Here is a 21,589-nt window from a genome sequence, read left to right on the forward strand (position 1 = left end):
CTTTTGCCAAAAAAAAAATCTCATGAAATTTTACATCGATAAGTTATTGTCACCTAATCTGAAATTAATTAAGACCACCCACGTGACAACAAAACCACAAAATCTAACATTTTAATATAATTATTATAGATAAAATTATTTGTACTATTTTTACCACATTGATATCATGTCTATTAAAGAGATAATATGCATGACAGGAATTGTTAATAAAAAAAAAAAAACTATATACTAATAGTCCTAAAGTAGATATATCATACATGCATATACACTACAAATGCATATATGAACTAGTATCCATTATAATGAGGAAGGGTATTGATTGCATAAAACTAACAATGGATCTCACACTAGCTAGTTACATAGTCAATCGGTCAAATCATATAACCCAACAAAATGTCTGGATACTTTACACAACGAAAAGATAACTTTAAAATTTTTATTTAATTAATTACTAAAATTACAGAAATTACCTTATATTCAAATTAGGACATGTATAAATCCTCAAAACCAACAAAACGCCGCAAAATCTAACTCTTTTTAATTTTTACTATTTTGTTCTCGTGCTTGAACTTAGGTTCTAATTTTTATACACCTTAGTCTAATATCACTTCACCTAGAGTTTATATACCCCTTCAAATACTATATTGAAATTAAAATTTAATATAAAGTCGTAAAAAAAAATTAAAATAAACAAATTTAATTATATTTTTTAAAAATAAAATACTTATTAAAACTTAGGTGCTTTAATACGTGTCGGTAAGGTACACGGAGAGGAGACTGAGTTCTTGAGCAGCAACTGAACCCACCTTCTTCAGTATTCCCTCCAAAGAAAAAGTAAACACAATTTCTAACATTTTTCCTTCCATACTCGAAGATCGAGCAGAATAGTGCACAAGTAAACAAATTGGATCGTTCAAGATTGAAGACGCACAAGTATGTCTTTCTGGTGTCAAGATAAAATAATTAAGGGACGCAACTATATATCTCAACTTTAATCATATAATTGCTTTTACTCTCAGTACTCTATGCAAACATTCTGTCCACAAATAAGCAAAGTTACAAGTTGTGCTTCCGTCAAATGAAAAAAAGAAAGCGAAGTTAGAATAATCCATTATTGGTGGCCCCCCATTACTGTCACATTGTTCCTTGGGCTTTGGTGTAAAAGCATATATGCATTGTGAATTCAGACATCTGCCATCCTCTTATTGCACAGATATAAAAACTCCTAGCTTGTCGTATTATTACATAGATTTTTTCTCACTAGCTTTGGTGTTTAATGTGTCAAATTGCTAAAGCATTTGCTATCATGATCACTAGCTTGTTTTATGATAGATCATAGATGTATTTAATGTGAATATAAGACTACTGAGATAAGGAGATTGATCTTGTAATATTTTCCTATAATTGCTCGACGAATTACTTGAAATGAGCCATAATTTTCTGTCTTTTCCCAATGAGTTTTATATAATGGTGCTGATTAAATGAGGAGCCATAATATATATATATATATTTTTAACAGACAATATTGGGGAGTACTGTGGTTTGAATTCGGGATATTGAGTGTAGGTAAATACTCAATATAAAGTTTGTCTTACTAGATTTGCAACGTGGTTTAGTTTGTGTTTAATTTCTTCAAATTGTAACTGAATTGGAATTGGGTTAGAAACTTAGAACCCGAATGAACTAAAATGGGTTAATTGATAATATGCATGACAAGATAAAGAATGGCATGATAGCAGAGCCACTAGACTTTTCACTTTTCTGTAATTAGTGGCTCCACTACTTTAGTCTTTTGCTTAATTTATGCAATGTGAGAGGAAGATGCAACTAGTTTTCACACATTTGGATCACATCGATGAAACATTATGATATATATACGGCATAGGACATGAGTCCCTTGGTGTCTGCATTATCACAGTTACTAAATGAGAAATGCTAACTATTTTCTCCTATCCACCTTCTCATTCCACCTTATTATTTATTTCTCATAGTCCATAGCGTAATTTTATGATTGAGATCGTTCATTTTCTAAAACAGTATGTAAAAATCATCTATGTAAAAAATTAATTAAGGGTAAATAACATTCACCTTAGTAATTTAAAACACAACATAATGTGCTTTATTAATGTGACTATTAAATGTATTTTGCTTTGGCATTATCATTCGGCTTTTCTGCATTAATACCACCAGAATATTAGTATGTGCAAGTTTACCACAAAAAACTAAAAAATCTACAATTTACCACCCAATCTCATCTCCGTGTGACAATGTGACACTTATCGTCCAATTTTGTCAAATGTTTTGTTAACTCCAAAGGCATTTTTGTCAATTCATGTAATATAGCATTTAAAATTCTTAAGGCCCGTTTGGAAACTAGGATTTCATGGGGTGGATTTGGATTTGGAATCCTCATGTTTTGATTCAATTTAAGGAATGAATTTGAATTTGGCCTAAATCCAAAGTAGATTTTAAAGGCTCAAATCCATGGATTTCAAATACTTTCTCAAACTAGGTATTTGAAATCCCACCACCCCTCTCTCTCTCTCATCATCTTCGGCCACCATGGCCGCCGGCGACCACCGCCGGCCAACTTTCCGGCGACCCCTTCGGCCAATATGTATTCATCATATATTGCAAATTTGCAATATATATAAAAATTTAAAATTCTTAAATTGAAATCCTTATATCTCATTTTTTTTATCCAAATAATAGGATTTGAAATTTAAGGATTTGAAATACATAGATTTGAAATCCAAATCCAAATCCCCAATCCAAATGGGCCCTTAAAGAAAATGTACTTCTAAGTATAACCACCCTATTTGCTTACTTGACCCTAATAATTAATTTTAATAAAAAAATGTAAAACTTACTCAAATAAGAATATAAAAACTATTATAGTGCTAGGGTGCCTCAATGACATGGAATTTTCATGTCATTATTCATTTTATAAACATCATTTTTTATAAACATCATTTTAACCATTTTTTACAAATCTTAAAAACTCTAAATTATAAAAGAAAATACAAAAAAATAAATAAATCCACTCTGTTAGTCTGTTCCCTCTTCAGAGTTATTCAGATCACTGTCCCTCCCGTGTCCTGGCATGTCATCGGCATATCAGAAAGTCAAATTTGTAAGAAAGTCAGCTGACACTTCTACCTTCGTTTCGGACACGTATGGTAGGCATGTTGGAGCATGTCGTGTCGTGTTGGACACCTGACACTCCACCCCCCAGGAGTGTCGTGTCCCATTGAATATATTCAGAATTTTAGAAAGAGAATTTGGGAAAGAAAAATCAGAAGACAAAAAGGTTTGAAGAAAAGTAAATTCACTGCATCCAATAACATCTGCACATCAGGGTCAGTGACATGGTGTCCAATCTTCTGTAGACCATCTCCGAGCTCTTCAAAAGTCAAGTCTCCAGTTTTGTCAATGTCCATCATATCGAATATCTGTCGGATTCCATCTATTTGTTCATCTGGCAAGTTGTCCGCCACCACCTGAATTGACAAATACTTAACAGTTAACGATGCTTGTGAGAGAGCTACCTTTAACAATCATGTGAGAATAAAGAGATTCAGGAAGTTACTCTGAGAACTTTCTTCTTGAACTTATTCATTAATGTGAACTGCTTGATCTTTAGTCTGACATTTTCTCCCAACGGAACGTTCGAAACTTGATTTGCATTTCGTATCCAGGGATGATCTTCATATTGGATGCAAGAGAATTATTAGTACACTTCTTATATAGTCCAATTAAGAGAAAACAAACAGATATTGTTCCACATTTGATCAAGAAAAAAATTTCAACTAAATTACAGGTCTCAACTCTCAAGCCCTGTATGCATAATTTGCAGAGTCCTTAATTTTGATGCTTAACCACTTTATTGATAACATTTTCCAATGAATAGGAAATTTTACTCAACCAAAATCACTGTAAGACTACAACTCAAACAAAAGGCACACAATAAGGCTTACACAGAGTATTCCAGAGACAACAACATACATAACTACCAAAGAAAATTACAAACTAACAGTTTCTGTTAAAATTTTTTACTCAAGTAGACCATTGAAAACAAATGCTCTTATTAATAAACCAACTAGCCACTCTATACTTGACATCATCTTTTCCCGCTTTCAAGATATATGGTCCTCTATTTGATGGAAATTGGACCAATTAATTCTAGGAGATACTAGTTGATGTCTTTTGATTGGAGTTTCCTTAACTAGCATTTAATGGCCTCTATAAACAGGCCTTTGTATTATGGTGGATGACTTGATTATTTAATTTAACCAGTCTTTCTCCCTCTTCATCTTCTGTCTCTCTTCCTCTTCATTTATTCTTCTCTGTTTTTGTTCCCTCTTCTACTGAGGGAACAAAGTGTAAATTTGCAAATCACAAGCTTGCAAATTACATTTCCCTATAAATTCCACCAGAAATCATCATTTCACCTTTGGTGTATACTCTTCCCTTTATATTCAATTGCAAATGTCTCTCATAATGAAATAAAAGATACCTGTTTTCAATGTCGAAAGAAAGCTCCCCAACTAAATGGAGTTTGTGACAGAGCAATTTCCATGACCTATCCTATTCACAACATACCAAATACAGAGATGGCTTTCCATATCAGGTGCCTATTCTTCGGATGTCTGATCAATACAGAGTTCCTAAAAATATATGGTTCCGGTAAGATTAGCATACTCTCGTTATGAATGAGATATCTAATAGAATCTTCAGTTGTGTTGTTGGTTCAGGCACATCAAAGAGAGATGAACCAGATCATGTATATGTGTTTAACCTTGAACAAATTCCAACAACCAGAAAATATGGCATTTCCTTAGTTAGGATCTGTAAACTATTGTAATTTCATTTAACAAATATACTGGCTCGAATATGTCAAATGGGGTTTGCACGTCAAGTTAGAAATTGCTACCTTTAACTAAATCAAACTAGTCTAAAATTCCGTATTTTCTGAGAATTGGTAAGTAGTTTCTCAACCTCCATCAGGGTCAGCAACCATGTGACCATGAGAGAAAAGATACATACCAAGTACTTCTTCAACTGTTAGCTTGTTGTAAGGATTCGGATCAAGCATACTCCTCACTAGATCTTTTGCTTCCTCAGAAACCTTTGGCCATGTGTCCCTCTCGAAATCTATGTTACCCCGAATTATAGCGTGTGCAATTCCCTCCTCAGTTTCTGGACTAGGTATAAACCCAACATTAGAAGGCACTCAGGATATGTATTACAGATTTTATGCATATCATATGCATTGAAGTTAAATAGAACTGTGAGAATTAAATAAAATTTTAACCTCAACAAAAATTGAAGAAGAATTTACCTGACCAAAATGGAGGAACTCCACAAAGTAGGATATAAAGGATAACTCCTGCACTCCAAACATCAACTTCAGGCCCATAATTCCGTCGTAAGACCTCCAGAGCCATGTAATATGGGCTTCCAACAATTTCATTGAATCTCTGACCTACCAAAAAAATTGTCGTGATTATAGTTCAGCCACAGGAACTTAAGAAAACAAATGATTGAATGAAAGAGTGAAGGAAATACAGTTAAAGAATAGAAGTCAAGTTTAAGAAGATACCTGGTTCAAAAAAAATTGAAAGGCCAAAATCAATTTCCTTTAACTGCGCATTTTCGCTACTATCTGCAAATAGGAAGTTCTCGGGTTTCAGGTCTCGATGTATTACTCCATGCTTGTGGCATACCTGCAGCAAGTATAAACCCCTTAGTTTCAGGCTTATTGATAGATCTCCTGACACTAAATGCATTACTTGCTGCCACCAGTTTTCAATGTATTACTCCATCCTTATGGCACCTTTGAAGTGATGTTAAGAGTGCATAGTAGCAGGTTTCTGGATGACAGACAAGGCCAGGATTGGAATGGCACCCTGTATTACTTCTTGATATTTAAACCTCAACAAGTTGAGTCATTACACCTTAAGATGCTAGTTTGATATTTTCTTTTTCTTTTTTTTTCCCTCCCCTCTTAACCTCTATGTGAATTTAGACAAATAAATAAACCACCATATCCTGAAAAATGAAGGTTTTATCCTGTTTTTCTAGAAGGCAGACTGAAAAGTATCTGCAACTATCAAATTCTCAATCTTTGCTACTATACGGGGATGACCAGAAATCCAAGATGCATTTTTGTACTTTGGAAGTTAAATGGACCAAATCAAACTAACTCTATAGTGTAATGTCAAGCCACAAAGCAAGAAGTTTGTATTCATCAGTGACTAATCAAGCTAGCTATGAAAACAATGAACTGTTACCGCCAGAGTAAGTGTTTTGATCCTGGCTGTCAAAGTGCTTATACAGCTTTGCGTGTTTTAAATTTATATGAGGCTGATATTGATGAGTTGCCAATTTCAATTGGTGAATTGAGACACTTGAGGAATTTGGACGTCTCGGGAACAAGAATCAAAGCACTCCCCAAATCTATTGGAAAGCTCTACAAGCTGCAGACATTAAGAATGGATTGTTACAATCTCAAAAAGTTTCCCGAGGAACTGGAAAATTTGATCAACTTAAGGCATGTTTATTTTAATGAGTATGTTGAAGTTCCATTTCGGATAAGGCGATTGACTCATCTGCAAACATTATCTCATTATACTCTGGGTGGGGCGACAAGTTATGGAATTGAGGAGCTGGGTGACTTAGACCAATTGAAAGGTGAATTAATTATAAGAAATTTGCAACTTGTGAGAAATGAAGAAGAAGCAAAGAAAGCTAATTTAGTGGGGAAAGCAAGCATACGCCAGTTCAGATTTGAATGGACGGATGACAGGCAAAGCAGCAACAATGACAAGGATGTATTAGAAGGCCTCCAACCGCCCTATAATCTGGAAAGCTTAAGGATTGACAACTTCATGGGTGCTAAATTTGCATCATGGATGATGAGTGGGCTGCCACTCAATTTGAAAAAGATTAACTTAAGGAATTGCGGGGAATGTGAAGAAATCCCAATGCTTGGTCATTTGCCAAATCTTATACATGTTGAGATTTACAATATGGCTAAGCTAAAATGCCTGGGAGTTGAGTTTTATGGGTATAACAGTGTTTCCGGTACAACTAGTACGACAAGGAATGAGACAGGGGCTTTGTTTCCAGCATTGAAAACCTTAAAAATTCATTCGTGCAGGATGCTAAGTGAATGGATGGAAGTGGTAGTGATGCCTACAGAAAAAGTAGTTGTGTTTCCCTGCCTTGAGAAGTTGACTCTATCTAGTTGTAAGCAATTGAGAAATGCTCCCAGCCATTTTCCATCTCTCAAGAACTTGGAGATAGATGGTATTGACAATGCGAGGCCAATAGAAAATATTATGAGCAGTCAACTAACCACTCTCACTTCCCTCGAAATAAGAAATGTTGAGGAGCTTATTTCTTTGCCGGAAAGGATGTTTGAAAACAACCAGAATCTTCAGTGGCTGTCTATTGAATATTGTAAGAAGCTGAGGCATTTACCTGATGGGCTAGACACAGTCCTTCTTGAGGAGCTGACTATAAGAAACTGTGGTAGTCTAGAGTCGATTCCAATTACACAGGGCATCCCATCTCTCCGCATATTTGATATTTGGGGTTGTCAGAAATTATCAAGCCTGCCGAGTGGGTTACAAGACTGCACCTCTCTTCAGACATTGATTATATCTAGTCTGACGTCAATTCACAATCTCACATCCCTTCGTGTGTTGTATATTGTAAATTGTGATGGATTGACAAGTTTGCCGAGTGGGTTACCATCCTGCACATTTCTTGAGGACTTGTCAATCGTGTCCTGCGGCAATTTGATATCAGTGGCAGAAGACGTATCCAAGTTGCAATCTCTTTCCTCTCTCGAAATAAACGGTTGTGGGAAATTACAATATTTGCCATTGGGCCTACATTGTCTCACTCGTTTGGAAGTTATGGACATTGGAATGTTCTGGGAGCAGCTGGATTCTTTCCCCAAGTTTGAGGTTGTACCACAACTCAAAGCATTAACGTTGCGGGGGTGGCCTAAGCTCAAGTCTCTGCCCCAACAAATTCAACACTTCACTTCTCTAACATCTTTGCGGATAACATCTTTTGACGGAGTGGAGGTTTTTCCAGACTGGTTGGGTAGACTTACATGTCTTACCGAGCTGTATATTGGATATTGTGAAAATCTGATGTACCTACCTACAGCCAAAACTATGAAACGCCTCACCAAGTTAGAAACTCTACATATTTATAATTGTCCCCGTCTAAAGGAAAGATGCACCAAGGGGAGCGGCCCAGAATGGCACAAGATTTCTCACATTCCAAAAATCTATGGTAATTTTTTTTTTTTCTCAAATCAATTACTCATGATTCTCTTGACAGAAATGTCATTCCCCACTACAAAACATTTAAAAGCAGTATGCGATTGTTATCTTTATATTTTATTTCCTTTCTTCAGCACTTGACTAAACCTTATGACTAAACCTTAACAGGTTTGGGCCACAATTAGACAATCTGCAAGATGTACGTACCGGGGAGTACTGTCAAGTGGAAAGAGCAAGTGATGTGCAATAGGTGCAAACTTAGTCCAGGTACTTCTGGCCCGATAAACCACATGATGAGATTAACCTTTCTTTTAGACCAAATAAACTAGATTTCTCACATTCCAAATATTCTAGGTATTTTGTTTTTTCTCAAATCAATTATTCATGATTTGTTCAATTTTGTGCGTGTCACGTTTTACTTTAAATACAGATTCTCATGAAATGATTTTCATTCTCCACTACAAAACATTTCAAAGCAGTGTGCGATTATTGTTGAGAAAATGGTTTTTGAAGCATTTTAGAAAGAAACTTGTTTATGGGTCCGTATCTTTTTTCTTTATTACAGCATTTGACCAAACATCTTCTGCAGATACCTCACAAACCATCTTCTACCATTGTTGAATACTCGTGCTTTCATCTTTCATCAGAAAGATGCGCCTAGGGAGAGTATGTGCCCCAGTGGCATGTGCAAGATTACTTTCATCCTAATTGCTTGAAGTTTTGCGTTGTTGCACGAAGTAAGATTTCCAAACCACTACCTCCTCTTCTTTTTTGATGTTCCTCTTTGATTAGATTTAACTAGCTTTTCAAAGTTTTGTACTCTTCTGATGTTCCTAATTTGTTGGTTTTCAGGTGGCTCTTACTCAATTGGAAGAACATGTGATGAGCTTAGGTGCAAACTAAGTGCAGGTACTTGAGTTCCCTTTCCCCTCCGTCACTGCATAGTTGTACAAGTTAATTGGTGACAGTAAGTCATGAGAATTTCCCTAATAATCATATTATACATTTCTATAAAATTATAACATTAATTGATTCCAACAAAAAAAAAAACATTGATCACTTACTGGCATCATTTATTCCAATTATTCACAGGTTTAGCTGGGGTCCTTATAATTTTAGATATTTACTTTTCCAAGAAATATTGCATTGATTTTTGTAAAGTTGGAAGCTTTAATTTCTTAAATCATTTTATCATATTGACAATGTAAGATCAATTCATATTCTATGTATATCTCTCAAATTTTGAGGAACTCAGTTGGGCCCTTTTGTCACTTTTGTTCCCTTTGCATGATTTATATTTATTAGCTTGTTTCAAATTCTTCTATGATTGCTGGACTTAGAAGACTTCCTTGATCTTTCCCTCATCTTTCCTCTCTTTCTTTGTTGGTGGTTGTCCTTACCTATAATGAGTCATTTTATGGTGACAGTGATCATTACTGAAACTCAAGCAGAATGACATTCGATAGAACAGATAGCTACTGTGATATTGTGAAGAGGGTTTCCTCTTTGTCAGAAACAAAGAAGAGTACCTTTGACCAAAGAGAAGAAGAGTATTTCAGACTAAGATTAATTGGTGCTCAAAATGTACCCATTAGATTACGAATAACAAAAGCAAGTCCTATACACAAAAGCAGCAAGAGGGCTGCTGCTTTCTTCCAATCAACAGAAGATCTTGATCTTGATAAACAGTTTGGTACAGAGAGATGCTTTGATGATAAAGAGTCTATGTGGTTGTCTTCAGATTGTTCATCACCTTCTGCCTTTTTTAGAGAGTATAGGTGGTCTGATTCATGTCACCCCTCAGTTGATGAATTGTTGCTACCTTCATGGTTGTCATTGCTGGCAATAACAAACCCTATGGACGAGGCATCTAATTTGAGTATTCAGAGAACTTTTCCAGATGAAGTAAAGAATATACAGAGAGATGTGAAGGATGAAAAGGTAGTCCTACAAATGATCCAAATGCAAGAGATTCCTCTGTAACCCATTCTGAGAGTGTGGAGTCCTGTGAAGACTCCACAAGTTGTGGCAACTCTTTAACTCCTCTTAGCACCGAATCTAGTTGTTTGGATACCAACTGATATGATGTTTATATACAACTCTAAAATGAAGGTTTATGGTATCCAAACATAGATAAATTAGACTGGTGCCTATAATATTACTCATAATTCACATTAAGGTGGTAACAGTGTACAAATTCAGATGAATGTGTTTGAGATCGAATTACCTTGTCCAAGTCAACATCGAATATGATGTCTTGGATAACTTGCTCATTAGCAGGACCAAGTATGTCATCCAGTAAGGCTGCTCTCAACTCATCGAACTCAATATACCCGCTGCTATTCTTGTCGAAATAGTTAAAAGCTTGAGAGAGAAGTTCATCGCTGCTTATTCTTTTCAAGTGAACAGACACAATAACAAACTCCTCACAGTTGAGTGTGCCACTTCCATCCACATCGGCCTTCTCAATGTAAATAAGGAGATTGTTAGATATGGTAGAGATGTAAAAAGAAATAGAGTGAAGTGATAAGAAAAAATGTGCTGCGAGCTACTATAAGTAAAGCACACAGAGCAACAAAGGCTGTGATTGATTTGCGCGCATGCTTAATACAAACTGAAACAAAAGCATAATTCGTAAGTTTCATCTTTTGTAGTTATATAGTTTTCTATCCCACTAATGTGTCAATAGTAGAATACATAAAACATTAAACCATTCTCTTCCAAATCGTAAACCGAGGAAATTTATAGCTTAATCGAAGAAGCCAAGAAAACTGTGCTTCTGCAGTTATGCTTCTAACTCTCTATGGTAAAGGTGCATGAATACATCCCTTGCATTGGCACAGCTAAGACTCAAAAAAACTTTGATTTGGATGGCATTGTAGGACTTATGAAACATAATAACAACTGATTCTGGATTAAGGTTAAGTAGAAAGTAGAGAATGCATTTTACTATGGTTAAGTGGCTAATTTTACATTGAAGATGGTAATTCTATTCAAGTTGTTTGTAAACACTAAAGAGGGACTCTGTAGAAGCTCAAACGCATTCTTGCAATAAAATTGTAAAAGCTCAATGTATATTTACGTTGGTGATTTTTTTATGTATGCGATGGACATTTGTCAAAGATAGCTGATTGGAAAGGAACGTGTAAGTAGGAGGTCTCAATTGAATATATTCAGAATTTTAGAAAGAGAATTTGGGAAAGAAAAATCAGAAGACAAAAAGGTTTGAAGAAAAGTAAACTCACTGCATCTAATAACATCTGCACATCAGGGTCAGTGACATGGTGTCCAATCTTCTGGAGACCATCTCTTAGCTCTTCAAAAGTCAAGTCTCCAGTTTTGTCAATGTCCATCATATCGAATATCTGTCGGATTCCATCTATTTGTTCATCTGGCAAGTTGTCCGCCACCACCTGAATTGACAAATACTTAACAGTTAACGATGCTTGTGAGAGAGCTACCTTTAACAATCATGTGAGAATAAAGAGATTCAGGAAGTTACTCTGAGAACTTTCTTCTTGAACTTATTCATTAATGTGAACTGCTTCATCTTTAGTCTGACATTTTCTCCCAACGGAACGTTAGAAACTTGATTTGCATTTCGTATCCAGGGATGATCTTCATATTGGATGCAAGAGAATGATTAGTACACTTCTTATATAGTCCAATTAAGAGAAAAGAAACAGATATTGCTCCACATTTGATCAAGAAAAAAATGTCAACTAAATTACAGGTCTCAACTCTCAAGCCCTGTATGCATAATTTGCAGAGTCCTTAATTTTGATGCTTAACCACTTTATTGATAACATTTTCCAATGAATAGGAAATTTTACTCAACCAAAATCACTGTAAGACTACAACTCAAACAATAGGCACACAATAAGGCTTACACAGAGTATTCCAGAGACAACAACATACATAACTACCAAAGAAAATTACAAACTAACAGTTTCTGTTAAAATTTTATACTCAAGTAGACCATTGAAAACAAATGCTTTTATTAATAGGGGAGTGCATGACAATAAACCAACTAGCCACTGTATACTTGACATCATCTTTTCCCGCTTTCAAGATATATGGTCCTCTATTTGATGGAAATTGAACCAATTAATTCTAGGAGATACTAGTTGATGTCTTTTGATTGGAGTTTCCTTAACTAGCATTTAATGGCCTCTATAACAGGCCTTTGTATTATGGTGGATGACTTGATTATTTAATTTAACCAGTCTTTCTCCCTCTTCATCTTCTGTCTCTCTTCCTCTTCATTTATTCTTCTCTGTTTTTGTTCCTCTTCTACTGAGGGAACAAAGTGTAAATTTGCAAATCACAAGCTTGCAAATTACATTTCCCTATAAATTCCACCAGAAATCATCATTTCACCTTTGGTGTATACTCTTCCCTTTATATTCAATTGCAAATGTCTCTCATAATGAAATAAAAGATACCTGTTTTCAATGTCGAAAGAAAGCTCCCCAACTAAATGGAGTTTGTGACAGAGCAATTTCCATGACCTATCCTATTCACAACACACCAAATACAGAGATGGCTTTCCATATCAGGTGCCTATTCTTCGGATGTCTGATCAATACAGAGTTCCTAAAAATATATGGTTCCGGTAAGATTAGCATACTCTCGTTATGAATGAGATATCTAATAGAATCTTCAGTTGTGTTGTTGGTTCAGGCACATCAAAGAGAGATGAACCAGATCATGTATATGTGTTTAACCTTGAACAAATTCCAACAACCAGAAAATATGGCATTTCCTTAGTTAGGATCTGTAAACTATTGTAATTTCATTTAACAAATATACTGGCTCGAATATGTCAAATGGGGTTTGCATGTCAAGTTAGAAATTGCTACCTTTAACCAGTCTAAAATTCCCTATTTTCCGAGAATTGGTAAGTAGTTTCTCAACCTCCATCAGGGTCAGCAACCATGTGACCATGAGAGAAAAGATACATACATGCATACTTATGATATTTGTGCACATGTATCAGAACAAAGATGCATACCAAGTACTTCTTCAACTGTTAGCCTGTTGTAAGGATTTGGCTAAACTATACCAAGATCTTTTGCTTCTTCAGAAACCTTTGGCCATGTGTCCCTCTCGAAATCTATGTTACCCCGAATTATAGCGTGTGCAATTCCCTCCTCAGTTTCTGGACTAGGTATAAACCCAACATTAGAAGGCACTCAGGATATGTATTACAGATTTTATGCATATCATATGCATTGAAGTTAAATAGAACCGTGAGAATTAAATAAAATTTTAACCTCCACAAAAATTGAAGAAGAATTTACCTGACCAAAATGGAGGAACTCCACAAAGTAGGATATAAAGGATAACTCCTGCACTCCAAACATCAACTTCAGGCCCATAATTCCGTCGTAAGACCTCCGGAGCCATGTAATATGGGCTTCCAACAATTTCATTGAATCTCTGACCTACCAAAAAAATTGTCATGATTATAGTTTAGCCACAGGAACTTAAGAAAACAAATGATTGAATGATAGAGTGAAGGAAATACAGTTAAAGAATAGAAGTCAAGTTTAAGAAGATACCTGGTTCAAAAAAAATTGAAAGGCCAAAATCAATTGCCTTTAACTGCGCATTTTCGCTACTATCTGCAAATAGGAAGTTCTCGGGTTTCAGGTCTCGATGTATTACTCCATGCTTGTGGCATACCTGCAGCAAGTATAAACCCCTTAGTTTCAGGCTTATTGATAGATCTCCTGACACTAAATGCATTACTTGCTGCCACCAGTTTTCGATGTATTACTCCATCCTTGTGGCACCTTTGAAGTGATGTTAAGAGTGCATAGTAGCAGGTTTCTGGATGACAGACAAGGCCAGGATTGGAATGGCACCCTGTATTACTTCTTGATATTTAAACCTCAACAAGTTGAGTCATTACACCTTAAGATGCTAGTTTGATATTTTCTTTTTCTTTTTTTTTCCCTCCCCTCTTAACCTCTATGTGAATTTAGACAAATAAATAAACCACCATATCCTGAAAAATGAAGGTTTTATCCTGTTTTTTTAGAAGGCAGACTGAAAAGTATCTGCAACTATCAAATTCTCAATCTTTGCTACCATAAGGGGATGACCAGAAATCCAAGATGCATTTTTGTACTTTGGAAGTTAAATGGACCAAATCAAACTAACTCTATAGTGTAAAGTCAAGCCACAAAGCAAGAAGTTTGTATTCATCAGTGACTAATCAAGCTAGCTATGAAAACAATGAACTGTTACAGCCAAAGTGAGTGTTTTGATCCTGGCTGTCAAAGTGCTTATATCCTGGGTTTAACAGTTCAAGATTGGCTACTTATTTTAGTCTACATGAACATCCATGCTCACCAAATGTTAAATCAAAACCCAACGAACTCAGCAACCGACATTAATTACTTAAAAAAGTTATAAGTCATTGAGTTTTGACCTAAAGGTCGGTAAGCATGATTTTAGTGCTCATCATGAGTAGGAGGTTAAAACTTTATGCACACACATATAGGAATGCTTAACACCAAACAAAAGACTTCTCTGAAACCTCCTATAGTCCTAGATAAATTTCTAGAACACAAAGGAAATCAACTCTGGTGTTACCCACCATCCTTTAGTTGAGATATAATATACTTTCTTTGTGGGTTTCACTTTCCTCTCTACTTAATTTGTCAAAATCATGAGGCAGTCAAAATCATGAGGCAGTCTCCCGGTCGATGCATTGGTGGGTGATTCCGAACTCCCCTCGCCCCAATTCCTTCCCAAACCGGTACCTCTCGAAGATGTTGTCCCCGGAGGTCCTCTCGAGCACTGAGATGGCTCGCTGGGCCGCCGACTTGCGAGGCGAGTCGTGTACTACGCATTGAGGCACGGGCTTGATGATCTCTCTCTGTCTTCTGTGGACTACACCTTCAGCTTTCGCAGGTGTGCAAACGCAGCTTCCCATGGGAATGAGGAGGGCGGGTTTAGTTTGGTCAATTCAATCTTCAGCATCCCATGGGAAAACAGAGTAGAGAGAGAGAGAGAGAGAGAGAGAGAGACGAAGAGACAATTCTAGAGAGAGAGAGAGCGATTGAAGAGAGACGACACTAGTTTTGGGAACATTGGGATGTTTGAAAAACTCTTGGTTTTCGTTTTTTTAGGCGTCCCGCCATTTTCTTTGGGTCGTTGGCTTTACGGTTTACATTTCACGGCTAAACTTTACTATTTGTTAATTTCTTATGTGGGTCCCAAGTGCCAATTCTTTGTCTTTGTTCTTTCGGAGGCCCTGCGAATTAACGCCGTCAAACCCAAGTCATGTATGGTCTAGAAATTGAAGAGTTAATTACACTTACACCCCCTGAGGTTTATCGTCTTTTCACATACACCCCCTGGAGTTTCAATAATTACACATACACCTCCTGAAGTTTTAAAACTATTACATATAATCCCCTATAGTAAGACGAAAAATGACTAAGGTGTATAACTGTATATAGCAATCAAATTTGCCCATCTTTTTTCTTTCAGATCTTTTTTCACCCAAAGAGCTCTAAAAACTTTACAATATACTCAAAAGTACAATAAAATAGTTATTTGTCCTCATTTTAAAAGGGTAGAGATAATTTTGGGAAACAACCCTTGCAATATTATCTACAATTTGAACCATCTTTTTTTAAAGCTCCATTAAGGATCATCTCTACAAATATTCAACAAAATCCTTAGGATTTGTCCATTTTTTATCTAACCTTAGATTTTGTTCATTTTTTCAATCCCTAGCAATTGTTTTTTCAATTTTTCTCCCCCTACTTATTTAATTTACATTTTTAGCTTCCAATGTCAATAACACAAGTATAATGCCACAGATATATATATATATATGCAAATAATATATAACATAGCTACACCTTTGGGTTTCATTTTTACTTTTTCTCTTTTTAGAGGGAGGCGATTTTCGCACTATATATCCTCTTCTCTTCTTTTGCACTTCATCTCCTTTTTTAATGTATTTTGTATATTTTTATTATATATTTTTTCAAATCTACCTTTTATGGCTTTTGAATTTTTATTTTAATTATCTTTCACCAATGATTAATTTTTCCTGAATTCTCTCATCGTTAATATAAAAAAAATAATAATAAGTAATTTTCTCTCCCCCTCGTTGTATCTTCTTCATATTGCATATCTTTGCCTTCTAATTAAGCCACCATGATTTCTTTTTTTCCTTTTGTGAACTAGATACTCTTGTGCTTTCAATTATCATTCTATACTTTCATTAGGATAATATTTAGCCTGTCAAAATTTTCTAAGTTTTCTTTATGAGGGTCATGATTTATGTATCTTCTTCTTTAATGGTGGGTTTGTATTCTGAAATTAACTGGGATTTTCAATTTGTCCGCTCCCTCATTTCTGGGTCTTTTGATTTTTTCTTCACCGCTACCAAGAAAAATGTTCTCATGCCAAGTAACCACTCCTTATCTGTAGCATATTTGATTTTTTTTTTTGTTAAATTGGAGGGAATCGAACCACTCTCAGAATTATTCTATTATTACTAGTATTGGGCTCAATTTGGATTATATTACCAATTACTTGAAGCCTCTGTGTCTCTGGAAATGTTGTATTTGAACACTGTGTGGGGTATGATACAGCATATATGAAACACCGCACGCAGTATCTCACGCTATAAATGGCGGCCAAAATTCAGGGACTCACAGACTCAGGGACCTTTCTTACAGTGCCAAAATTGAACATCATAGACAGACTAATAACCAGAGTAGAAAAATACAAGGACCATATTTATCAAAATAATAATATGTTATGATATTGTTTCCCTATTTTAGAATTGAAGTTAAATTGAAAGAAACATATAAAGAAAAGTTGGAGAAAGCTTACTAATATATATTATTGCTAAATTGTTTAAGTACAGAGAATTTTTACAAGTGAGAGAGAGAGAGAGAGAGAGAGAGAGAGAGAGAGAGAGAGAAAGAGAGAGAGAGAGAAGCAGTAAGCACGAGAGATTTTTTATTTTTTATTTTTCTCAATATTGACGTGCATGCTTTTGAAACTGCTCAGCTTGTTCTATATATAGACTCAAGTTACAAAAGTTTTGCTGTTGTAAAATTACTATCGTTGGAAAATGACTTTACGTATCGTGTCATATTATCAATTAACCCATTTTAGTTCATTCGGGTTCTAACCCAATTCCAATTCAGTCACAATTTGAAGAAATTGAACACAAACTAGCTGCTAGTAAACCACGTTGCAAACTAGTATTGAGTATTTACCTACAACTCAAACCACACTCCCCAATATTAATGTCCGATTAAAAATAAAATCTTAATAATTATAAACCCTCTAGTTAGAGAAAAAATCTCTCATAACCCCCACCCAAAATCTAACTCTCCCATAACCCCCAATCTTACACTTAATATTTTCATAAACCCCCTAGTCAACTAATACCCAGCCAAGTTTGACTCCTCATCTTTTAATTTTTTTAGTTTTACCCCTTTTATTTATTTTTCATTTCTACCTCTCTGCTCACTCTCCCATCTGCGTACTCTCTCTCTCCCCTTTGCATTCTCTCTCTCTCCCCGCTGCTGTCACCGGCGCGTGCACTGCTGTCCAGCGACGGTTGCCGGCGATACCAGTCCCATCACGCTCGCCTCTCCTCCCTCTTCCTCTCCCTGCCCTCCAGTCTCCGTGAAACCTAACATCAATGCTAGATCGGGTCTAGGCAATTCTGGAGACGACGAGGTGCTGGACCGGTTGGGTTCTTCTCGCCTCTTCCTCCTCTATCTATCCATGGCCTTCTCTTTCCCAGAAAACCCACAGAAACCCAAATGCAGCCCAAAGTCCAATCGTCATCTCCGGCGGTGACTTCGAGATTCCGGCGACGTCGCAGCCGCTCTCCACTTCCAGAAGCTTCCTCTCGACGTGGTGAATGTGATGGTGGTCTCCGATTCTCCAACTAACCACCATGGACAGCGCATCCACGCGCGCAAACCGAGAAGGTCCGAGACTTACCGCCGCCGTTGCCGGCGATTCTGGCGGCGGATTGAAGTGGTTCTGGTCTCATTCTTCGCACTATATATCCTCTTCTCTTCTTTTGCACTTCATCTCCTTTTTTAATGTATTTTGTATATTTTTATTATATATTTTTTCAAATCTACCTTTTATGGCTTTTGAATTTTTATTTTAATTATCTTTCACCAATGATTAATTTTTCCTGAATTCTCTCATCATTAATATAAAAAAATAATAATAAGTAATTTTCTCTCCCCCTCGTTGTATCTTCTTCATATTGCATATCTTTGCCTTCTAATTAAGCCACCATGATTTCTTTTTTTCCTTTTGTGAACTAGATACTCTTGTGCTTTCAATTATCATTCTATACTTTCATTAGGATAATATTTAGCCTGTCAAAATTTTCTAAGTTTTCTTTATGAGGGTCATGATTTATGTATCTTCTTCTTTAATGGTGGGTTTGTATTCTGAAATTAACTGGGATTTTCAATTTGTCCGCTCCCTCATTTCTGGGTCTTTTGATTTTTTCTTCACCGCTACCAAGAAAAATGTTCTCATGCCAAGTAACCACTCCTTATCTATAGCATATTTGATTTTTTTTTTTTGTTAAATTGGAGGGAATCGAACCCTGGACCTAGCTTAATCCTAACATTTATCCCACACCCACCCTCACCACTTGGGCTAACCCCAAGGGCTTACCATATTTGATTCTTCATTGAATGTGTTAGATGATATTTGTATTTGGGCCTAGACCAATTGTATATAGGTTTTATATGTCATTACTTGAGCCTCAAGCCTTAGAGCTTTACTTGACTTGTATAAATACCTTTGTGATTAATGAGAAGAGTAGGAAATTATACAAAACTCACATGGTATTACAGATGTAGGTTTTCTTTCCGTTCCACAACTGGCTATTTGATCTTTTTTAGTTCCAATATGGTTTCATGGTGCTCTAAACAAACAACCGACTGTTTCTCGCTCTAGTGTCGAGTTTGAATACCACTTTCTTTCTCATGCTTGTGACGAGATGTAACGACACAACCCTTAGTTTTAGTGGAATTAAAGTTAAATTCAGTTGTTGGATTTTATTTAAGTTAGTCAATCTCATAGATTTTATTTAAGGGGATTTTGAAATTTTAAGAAGGAATAAATTGAAAAGTAAACCTTGGGCCACCCCCGCGCGGGGTGGTTTTCGATCACCCAAATAAATTCTTTTTTTTTTTTTTTTTAATCATTCAACCCAAATACATGTATAAAATATATAATCTCAAATAAATCAATCTCATAAATTTAGGGTTCATGCTTCATGGGGATTTTTCAAGCAATCAAGGTTAAATAAGCATGAATATAGAATTATTTTATGAAACCTACTTGGTTGAAGAACAGATTGAATAATGATCTTCTATTGTTTGGTGATCCACAATCCTTAGAGCTTTTCGTGCTGATAACGTGTTGTAAAAGTATGTAGAAAATAGGGTTTGTGGAAAAGAGAGGCAGAGAGAATATGATCTGTCTATTTCATTCATTTTATAAATATTCTTATATAGAGGTAGGGTTTATTAGGGTTTTGAACATTTGTTATTATGCTCCTACAATTAATTACAGGAATAGCCACACATAATAATGTATTTACAACAAATATGTGATTTTTTTTTTCTGATTGTTTTGTTTATACAAGTTGCCACTAATATATATAATATGTGATTGTTTTGTTTACACAAGTTGCCACTAATATATATATATACATATATATATATATAATATGTGATTGTTTATTTACACGTTACAAGCAGTATAGGCTTTATATATGCCCGTATGTGTTGCTTTCCCTCTATGTATGATAAAAGAATTCTGCAAAAAAAAAAAAAATCCCATAAAGAAGTCAGTTTTTGTTCAATAATGAGTATCTCATGCTTGGTCCACGGATAAGCATGAATTAATTGTTATTGTTCAACTCAAGTGATATTGACAAAATTCCATCATACAGAAAGAACTTGATGTTCACACTAATTAATGTCATTTTGTGAAAGATGTGATAAGGGATGTATGGTTCTCAGTGCATAGATGGTTACCACACATGCATACGGACAGCCCACTAAGACCAAGGACAAATTTTTGTGGTTTTCTTTTCATTTTGCTGATTTCTTTGTGAACCTATTTCTTAGTGCAACCTTTTAGTTGAGTTTATTTATCCTTAAAAGCTGTAAAATAGATCTTAAAATCGTTTACTTAAAAAGAAAAAAATTATGTTAATGTGTTGATAACGTGTTGTAAAAATATGTAGAAAATATATAGGGTTTGTGGAAAAGAGAGGCAGAGAGAATATAATCTGTCTATTTCATTCATTTTATAAATATCCTTATATAGAGGTAGGTTTACTTGGGTTTTAAACATTTATTAGTATGCCCCTATAATTAATTACAGAAATAGCCACACATAATAATGTATTTACAACAAATATGTGATTGTTTTTTCTGATTGTTTTGTTTACACAAGTTGCCACTAATATATATAAGGGATTAATGTCATTTTGCTCCCCAGACTATTACACATGTATCAGTTTGCTCCCCAGACTTCTAATTTGGAAAATTAAGGACCCTGACTTTTTCAATTTTGCCAATTAAGGTTATTCCGTCAATTTATACATTTTTCATCTAAAATGTCGAGATGATCAAGCAAAATTTAGTAAGAAATAAAAGAGGAAAAATGATGCAAGAGGAAAAAATGATAAGATCTAATTGGAAGGGACCATTTTGCCCTCAAAGATTTGGATAAAAAATGTGTAAATTGACAAAAGAACCTCAATTGGCAAAATTGAAAAAGTCAGAGTCCTTAATTTTCCAAATTAGAAGTCTGGGGAGCAAACTGATACAAGTGTAATAATCGGGGGAGCAAAATGGTATTAATCCCTATATATAATATGTGATTGTTTATTTACACGTTACAAGCAGTATAGGCTTTATATATGCCTGTATGTGTTGCTTTCTCTCTATATATGATAAAAGAATTCTGCAAAAAAAAAAAAATAAATCCCATAAAGAAGTCAGTTTTTGTTCAATAATGATTATCTCATGCTTGGTCCACGTATAAGCATGAATTAATTGTTATTGTTCAACTCAAGTGATATTGACAAAATTCTATCATACAGAAAGATCTTGATGTTCACACTAATTAATATGTCATTTTGTGAAAGATGTGATAAGGGATGTATGGTTCTCAGTGCATAGATGGTTACCACACATGCATACGGATAGCCCGCTAAGACCATGGACAAATTTTTGTGGCTT

At 35.3% G+C, this 21,589-nt stretch overlaps 3 protein-coding genes and 1 pseudogene across 17 annotated transcripts in view; 2 read left to right on the forward strand and 2 right to left on the reverse strand.

The window, feature by feature from the left end:
- The window catches only part of LOC147292931 (calcium-dependent protein kinase 24-like), a 40,640-nt gene extending 34,730 nt beyond the window's left edge, over positions 1-5,910 (reverse strand). The window contains exons 1-5 of one of the 2 annotated variants that reach the window (XM_086230794.1): positions 5,603-5,881; positions 5,342-5,485; positions 5,047-5,199; positions 3,590-3,705; positions 3,333-3,500 (exon numbers count right to left, since the gene is read on the reverse strand). In XM_086230794.1, coding sequence (XP_086086920.1) covers positions 3,333-3,500; positions 3,590-3,705; positions 5,047-5,199; positions 5,342-5,485; positions 5,603-5,789 — 768 coding nt within the window. In that variant the 5' untranslated portion in view covers positions 5,790-5,881. Of the gene's footprint in view, positions 1-3,255; positions 3,501-3,589; positions 3,706-5,046; positions 5,200-5,341; positions 5,486-5,602 lie in introns of those variants that run through there. The other variant, XM_086230793.1, reaches the window with a different exon arrangement.
- Positions 1-21,589, forward strand: part of LOC147292929 (SART-1 family protein DOT2-like) — a 73,754-nt gene that overhangs the window by 39,768 nt on the left and 12,397 nt on the right. The gene's annotated exons all lie outside the window — the stretch shown is intronic.
- Positions 6,282-9,553, forward strand: LOC147292937 (putative disease resistance protein RGA1). Its single transcript, XM_086234507.1, has 4 exons — positions 6,282-8,313; positions 8,472-8,570; positions 8,893-9,040; positions 9,156-9,553. Exons 1-2 carry the CDS (start codon positions 6,282-6,284, stop codon positions 8,486-8,488), a joined length of 2,049 nt encoding a protein of 682 aa, XP_086090633.1. The 3' UTR covers positions 8,489-8,570; positions 8,893-9,040; positions 9,156-9,553.
- LOC147292938 (calcium-dependent protein kinase 24-like) lies at positions 9,874-14,175 on the reverse strand (annotated as a pseudogene). The gene is made up of 7 exons (XR_015120194.1): positions 13,868-14,175; positions 13,607-13,750; positions 13,318-13,464; positions 11,806-11,921; positions 11,549-11,716; positions 10,531-10,764; positions 9,874-10,380 (listed from the first exon to the last, which is right to left on the reverse strand). The product of XR_015120194.1 is annotated as a calcium-dependent protein kinase 24-like (transcript).

Source organism: Dryas octopetala, chromosome 2, assembly GCF_963921425.1.
Source record: "Dryas octopetala chromosome 2, drDryOcto1.1, whole genome shotgun sequence".
NCBI classification, from domain to species: domain Eukaryota; kingdom Viridiplantae; phylum Streptophyta; class Magnoliopsida; order Rosales; family Rosaceae; genus Dryas; species Dryas octopetala.